We start from the raw sequence: 7,248 nt of genomic DNA on the forward strand, positions 1-7,248 counted from the left end.
GTGTCTAAGTCAAGTCAAGTCAAGTCAGCTTTATTTATACAGCACATTTCAGCAACAGGGCAATTCAAAGTGCTTTACATAAAACATTAAAAAGCAGTTAGAAATGAATACAAAATTAAAAACAGATAAAATACAACAATAAAATTCACAGTGCAGTACAATAAATTAAAAACGTCAAAAGAAAGGTCTTCAGCCTTGATTTAAAAGAACTAAGAGTTGTTGCGAACCTGCAGTTATCTGTGAGTTTGTTCCAGATATGTGGAGCATAAAAACTGAACGCTGCTTCCCCCTGTTTAGTTTTGACTCTGGGGACAGAAAGCAAACCTGTCCCAGACGACCTGAGACATCTGGGTAGTTAGTTAGCTAGTTCACTAGCAGATCAGAAATGTATTTTGGCCCTAAACCGTTTAGTGATTTATAAACCAGCAGAAGTATTTTGAAATCAATTCTTTGAGGCACAAGAAGCCAGTGTAAAGCGTTCTGAATCAGCTGCAGCTGTCTGATTGATTTTTTAGGGAGACCTGTAAGGACACCGTTACAATAGTCAAGTCTACTAAAGATAAAAGCATGGACACGTTTTTCCAGATCCTGCTGACACATAAGTCCTTTAACCCTTGATATATTCTTGAGGTGATAATAGGCTGACTTTGTTATAGTCTTAATGTGGCTGTTCAAATTCAGGTCTGAGTCCATGACTACACCAAGATTACTGGCTTTGTCTGTTGTTTTTAACATTGTCGTTTGAAGCTGAGTGCTGACTTTCAATTGTTCCTCTTTTGCTCCAAAAACAACCACCTCAGTTTTTTCTTCATTTAATTTAAGGAAGTTCTGGCACATCCAGTTGTTAATTTGTTCAATGCCCTTAGCCAGTTTTTGTATTGGACTATAGTCCCCAGGTGACAAGGTTATATAAATTTGTGTGTCGTCCACATAACTATGATAACTTATTTTGTTGTTTTCCATAACCTGAGCCAGTGGAAGCATGTAGATATTAAAACAGAAGAGGCCCCAAAATGGAACCTTGGGGAACTCCACATGTCATATTTGTATCCTCAGATGCATGATTACCTATAGACACAAAGTAGTCCGTATTCTTTAAATAGGATTCAAACCACTTTAGTACTAAGCCAGAAAGGCCAACCCAGTTTTCCAATCGGTCTAGTAATATGTCATGGTCGACCGTGTCAAACGCAGCACTGAGCTCAAGTAATACTAGGATTGTAGTTTTGCCACTATCTGTGTTTAAGTGGACGTCAGACTTTAATAAGAGCCGTCTCAGTGCTGTGGTGTGGTCGACTATTGTTTAGTGACAAAAAAAGGTTGAGTTGTTGAAAAACTGCTTTTTCAATGATTTTACTTAAAAATGGAAGGTTTGATATCAGCCTATAGTTGCTCTTTATTGACGTGTCTAGATTGTTCTTTTTTTTAACAATTTTAAGTATAAGATACAAAGCCATGATTAATGACAACATACACAATATAACACAATTCTTAGCACATATCTGCATAACTTGTTTCAGACATTATTACTTCTTTACCGTACATCCCTGAGATAGCTAATAAATATTTTGGCTTTAAAAGATCTAATCATAAAACTGTTTCTGTGGAAACGTGCATGACTTCCTGGTAGAATTCGCCATCTCTGAGTCCAAAGTTAATTTAAACAAACTGAACTCTGTTCTTTGACCATGTGGTTGTAAACTCCTTCTACCACCGTTGGCGCTTTCTCTTTCTCAGTATCCTGTTCAAAAGATCATACAATTACCATCACTTCAACTTTCAAAGACATTTAAAAACACTGAATTATGTGATAAAGCTAGAAAGGCTGTCAATCTATCAACACAATGTGTAAAAATTCAATCAGCTTTTGTAAGACCACCTACTTTAGAGAGCTGTATTTCCGTTTTGCTCCTCGAATAGCAAACATTATGATTCCACATCCATAAGACAGTGTGTAGGCTGGAATAAATCACAACATGTAACCACAGAAATAATATTTTGCCATACTAAGTAAAGTAAAGTCATGGGGCTTTACCATGATATGAGTTTAAGTTCAGCATGGCCACGAAAAGTGCAAAACCAAATCCCCAGTAAACATCTAAAGAGAGTTAAAAGGTAATGTTAGTTTTTATAAAGAACAGGTCTGAATGTGATTCCTAATTACAAGTAGATGCCATTGTTTTATCATATAGTATGTATCGATGGAAATTGCCAGCAATATTATTACTCACTCCATTGGGTAATTATTGATAATTCACTTTTTTTTTTATTAATATAACACTATTAATCAGCTACATGCCATTAGATAATAATGAACCAAATAATTAAAAATCTTTTGAACACATTTGTTAGTGATAGATACATATTCATTGTTATTATTAATATTTAGTAAATTAACAATAAATTGCTGTACCTCTTCTGACATAGGGAGGGCCTTTACATCTCCTAGTATGGGCTGGCAGATCTGACAGGAAACATAAAAAAATTAGCATTGGTATTGTCATTGTTGTCCAACATTTGGAATTATGGAATCGTTTCAAAAGATCACCTTCTGGTAATAAATGACAAGAATAAGTAATGTGTTTGTTTTTTTAACCAAAGTTCAGCTTACCAGATATAAAGCCCACAACCTCAAACGCTATGGTGAAAAACACACCAAGAACTGATGGAATCATGAGTGCTGGAAATGCAACACAAAAATTGTTAAACAATGACAATTATAAACTTGAAATATACCAAACTAAAATAGGCAGGTTTGTTGATAAATTAGATCATTAAAAATGTACATACATTGTCCAAATAAAATCTAAATCAGGGGTTCTCAAATGTATTACTCAAAGGTCTGCATCTGATTTTCATTCAAGGTCAGAGGTTTGGCAATAACATAATAGCCTAACAATTAATCAACTCACTTATAGCTTTTAAGCAACACACATTCAAGTTGAGTACTCAGGTTTCCTGGTCAACTTTTGTACCAGTATCAAAACCAATCATTTGATACCTTTTTAGGGAGCCTACTTTCTCTTTGTAATAACAAAAAAATAAGACAAAACCTAGTTATCCTATTAACATTTTGTTATTTATTTAGAACATTTTAAACACCACACAAAATAAACCCCCTCCCTATCTGCCTCTCCTCTCTCAAACCCGTCCCTTCAACCTCCAGCCTGTCAGTCTGAAAACAGGGCATACAGAACGCTGTTGTCTCAGAGGAAGTGTAACCGAGTGTAACCCATGGTGTAACCACACTGCGGCCCCTTACGGTCGTTAATATAATACAGCCATACTTTGGATTTGCCATTATATTATATTGCAGCGAACGTTATCTGTGTGAAGCTTTAAAAAGTGGCATTGACCACCGGCCGGATTTTGAGAAACCCTCATCTAAATTATATAGCATTTAAGAACTTAAATTATACTTTATGTCTACTTACAACAAAAGGGCCTATAGAGTGCTGTTCCACATCCCATGCCAAAGCAGATCGAATAAAAATGGTAATATTTGTCTGAAATGTTCAGAAGCATAGATTAAAATTAAGAAATATCTAAATAAATTTGTTGTGTGCCACCCCTATAATGTAGGCTACATACAGTGTTGGTAAAAGTCCACTTCCATATTCCTGAAAAAGAAACATTATCATGATTTCTTGGTAGAGACAGATCAACACAAAGGTGTCTATTGCTAGAGACAGAAAGATTATTCATATATATATATATATATATATATATATATATATATATATATATATATATATATATTATAGTATATAGGCCTATATAGGTTGAATGGATTAACATTACCACATGGTGAAAGAGCCTGAGACCCAGGAACACAGGTATACACACAATTTATGTTCAGCTGCAGGTGAATTCTCCAGGCAGGTGTAGCAACAACAGAATCATCATACACTAAGGTGACAACTTCCTGAAGCCGGTCAAACTACTCTGCCAAGTGTTGTGCACAGACAGAAGGAAAGTCCCAGATGAGAAGGTTTTACTTTCACATTTGTATGAATATGTTTTGTAACGTTATGTTGTAACGCTGTTACAGTCTGTCTTGAAGTACAGGGTGGTTCGAGGCTAAATGACAATTGTTCTGTCACGTAGCCTGTTTACGTAATGAAAGAGTTTGACATGTAGATGAAAAACATTTTTCTTTGGTATTGCATCAGTTATGCCAGTAAACATTGTACAGACATTACTGATGTAAAAAAAGAAAATAAACACATTAGCCTAATATATGTTTTTTTAAATAGTGTCAGTCCATGTAGTTAAGCAAAAATGCTACCTAGTTGGTCCGCCAGCTTGCTTTTATGCATTTATATACATTTTAAATGGAATAGTTATTGGGTTCAAAAAGACAAAAAGAGACATCTAGGCTCAGGTAGTTTATGACGGGCATTTTCCTGACATTTCATAGACTACTACACAATTAATCAGTTTATCAGAAAATATTCGACAGTTAATTAATTATGAAAATAATCGTTTATTTTGCAGCAACATAATCAAAATATGTGCCTTTAATAAATAACATGGACTTCGTCTCGTGGGTTTAGACCATAAACTGTTAATATTTAGTCTATGGTTTAGATGTAGTTTTATTATAAAGTCTCTAGATGGCAGTATTGTATTGAAATCTTCAGTAAGTTAATGCATCACGTACAAGCCCACGCAATGCATTCTGGTAATTGAAGTCAATAAGCAGCTGCAGTACGTAGTTGTTGAGATACTGACATCACATTCAAAACTACATTTCCCTTCCGACTCATACCGATTTGAACGTGGTGCAGGAGTAGCTTTTTCCAATCTATGATCTCAACTGAAGTTTCCTCTGTCAGCTTCATGAAGAGGTGGAAGAAACTCTTCGAGAATGACAAAAGTATCGTCTAGGTTCAGCATCGTTGAACTTTGCGGCGGGAAAAGGCAAAGGGAACTTAATGCCGTTTAGGTCCCAACTATGCGGTTCAAACAAAGACGGCAGTGATTTTTGGTCTTGGTGGTTTTCTGCATTGCCCCTGCTAGCCAGGGTTGGGTCCCGTTACAGTTGGGAGTCGGCGGCTCACCAAGATGTCTATGGAGGAGCAGGAATATCCCGAAGCGGTACTGGTGACAGAGGCCGGCCCGCAGTGGCTTCGAGTCGAGGTCGAGCGTCTTACCAGGGAGCTCCGTGAGACCACCCATGAGAAAATCCAGGCGGCTGAGTATGGTCTGGCGGTGCTGGAGGAGAAACAGCAGCTCAAGCAGCGATTTGATGAGTTGGAGACAGAGTACGAGACGGTCCGACAGGAGCTGGATCAGCTGAAGGAGGTAACCGGAGGTCATAGCCACGCAGCCCGACACTCGAGGGTAGTTGTAACGTTAACCGAATGTTAATTGTATCGGTATGTGAATACATGACATTTAAACAAGCAAATATGATATCAGCACGTTAAGATGTTGGTGCAACAACGGTCAGCTGTTTACCAACGGATTTGAACGTGTCACTCAGACCCACACAGTCTGTAATCAGAACCATAAATTAACATTAGCTACTTTTTGGTCACTTGCCCGTACTTGCTCTTCTTGGTATGTAAGGTTGACGCCTACAAATCAGACATCTGCAGCTGCAGCAGTATGTTAAATTTAGATGCCTATGTGGCCAACCTGCTCTTAGTTTATTGGGTTTAAAAGTAACAGGAAAGGGACAGGCTGTTGTAGAAAATACACTTGTTTCAGACTTGTTCATACGTTTAAAGTGAATCTTGAGAAACATAATATCCCTCCATGGTATTTTTTATAACTCTCCTATCCTGATGTCCTTATTGTGTATCCTGCTTTTTGGAGAGACATTTGTAACCCACAACTACAGTGATAGACTCTGGTTTCCCTGAATTTCTCCTACATCTTTTTGGGATTTGTTACTGGGCTTGGGTCAGTAAAGCATGCAGTCAGCTGCCCGAGACTGGTTTTACCCAACTAATACCAAGTTTTAAGTTTATTTCATTTGTATAGCACTTTAAAATGCAAACAAGTTTTGCACCAAAGTGCTTCAGAAAGACAGACATACTGTATACAAGCGTAAAGACATGTGCATAGATGTTGTGGAACTAAAACAAGACTAAAAATAGAAGCAAGTTTAAACACAATCTAAACCTAGGGAATCGGACAAAAACGGTTAAAACAAAAAAGCCAGAGAATAAAAGTGAGTCTTTAAGGTGCATCTTAAAAGCATCAATAGACTCTGTCTAATGGCCTCTGGCAGGCCATTCCACAACCAAGGAGCCACTACAGAAAAGCCTTAAAATGTTATGACTTCATGCCAAATGCCTTTTCACGTTCATTATGACTCCAACAGAGTTTTTTCTTAGTGTGAACATGGTAGCCTGTCACATCACCCATTGATCTCAGTTATTGTCATTGGAGCCAGAAATTGCAAAATTAGAGAAGGAGGAAGAGCCAAAGTAAACCTGGGACGGGAAAAGCAGCGACCACCACAGCTGAATGTGAGAGACACATTCAGACACCTGTCATTCAAGCAAACACGGCACAAAACATGCATTTTGTCCTCATAAACCAATTATTTTTTAAATTCCCACGACTTTACTGTATTATCTTTTCTGTATTTCAAGAGAGATGTTGGGGTTTTCCCTTCTATTCATTATACTCAGTCTTGCAGCCAGTTTTAACAACCCTTTTTAGAGGAACTGAATTCTACAGTATGGCACTTCCACATTCACTTCAACATTCAGCAGTTGTGTTCACCACTTGTTATCGACTATGCCTCCTTCGCTCACTCTTTAGTAATTTAGTGTATTTGGATTTTTTTTTTTTTTTATTGTGTGGTGTCTGACTGTTAGCCAGAAAGCCACAAATGCATAATATTGTGTACAGATAACAGCTCAGAATAGTAAACAAGTTAATGGGCTCAGATAGAAGTCAGTGTCTTACTTGTGCTGTAAAAATAAATTAAAAAAAGAGCTATGTTTAATCACAAGCGTTACTACACATTACTAAATTCATATTGATAGAGTCCAATTTTCAATAAGGGCGGGAACTAATGATTATTTTTATTAGTAGGCTAATTAATCAGCATTTTTTTTTTTATGTTTGATCTAGGAAATGACTCAAAATAGTGAAAATGCCTGTTATAAATTCCCACAGCCCAAGGTCATGTATTCAGGTTGCTTGTTTTACTCAACCAACAGTCGAAACCTTAAATATAATCCTGTTCTGTCATGTGTGACAAAAAGCATCAAATCCTCACATTGA

At 37.0% G+C, this 7,248-nt stretch overlaps 2 protein-coding genes across 4 annotated transcripts in view; one reads left to right on the forward strand and one right to left on the reverse strand.

The window, feature by feature from the left end:
• Positions 1 to 14: 14 nt before the first annotated feature.
• LOC144516900 (uncharacterized) lies at positions 15 to 3,982 on the reverse strand. Of its 3 annotated transcripts, none has more exons than XM_078248586.1 (8): positions 3,847 to 3,982; positions 3,592 to 3,620; positions 3,435 to 3,506; positions 2,612 to 2,680; positions 2,414 to 2,464; positions 2,036 to 2,098; positions 1,884 to 1,959; positions 15 to 1,741 (listed from the first exon to the last, which is right to left on the reverse strand). In XM_078248586.1, exons 2-8 carry the CDS (start codon positions 3,614 to 3,616, stop codon positions 1,708 to 1,710), a joined length of 390 nt encoding a protein of 129 aa, XP_078104712.1. In that variant the 5' UTR covers positions 3,617 to 3,620; positions 3,847 to 3,982; the 3' UTR covers positions 15 to 1,707. The 3 variants fall into 3 exon arrangements, with proteins under 3 accessions (XP_078104712.1, XP_078104711.1, XP_078104713.1); XM_078248585.1 differs by having other exon boundaries at positions 3,802 to 3,980; XM_078248587.1 differs by lacking the exon at positions 2,036 to 2,098 and having other exon boundaries at positions 3,802 to 3,982.
• A 788-nt stretch (positions 3,983 to 4,770) lies between these two features.
• Positions 4,771 to 7,248, forward strand: part of LOC144516896 (protein bicaudal D homolog 2-like) — a 13,693-nt gene continuing 11,215 nt past the window's right edge. Inside the window, exon 1 of the mRNA XM_078248580.1 lies at positions 4,771 to 5,307. Within this exon, the coding sequence (XP_078104706.1) occupies positions 5,068 to 5,307 (240 nt within the window). The 5' untranslated portion in view covers positions 4,771 to 5,067. The remainder of the gene's footprint in view (positions 5,308 to 7,248) is intronic.

The sequence above is a fragment of the Sander vitreus genome, chromosome 4 (genome assembly GCF_031162955.1).
Source record: "Sander vitreus isolate 19-12246 chromosome 4, sanVit1, whole genome shotgun sequence".
Taxonomy (NCBI): domain Eukaryota; kingdom Metazoa; phylum Chordata; class Actinopteri; order Perciformes; family Percidae; genus Sander; species Sander vitreus.

Bases quoted from the DNA above. Each gene is read 5' to 3' on its own strand.
- LOC144516900 (XM_078248585.1), bottom strand. The intron at 2,099-2,413 runs GTACAGCAATTT...AACTCTCTTTAG, and splicing joins CCCTCCCTATGTCAGAAGAG to ATGTTTACTGGGGATTTGGT. The intron at 1,742-1,883 runs GTAGGTGGTCTT...TCTTTTGAACAG, and splicing joins CGGAAATACAGCTCTCTAAA to GATACTGAGAAAGAGAAAGC.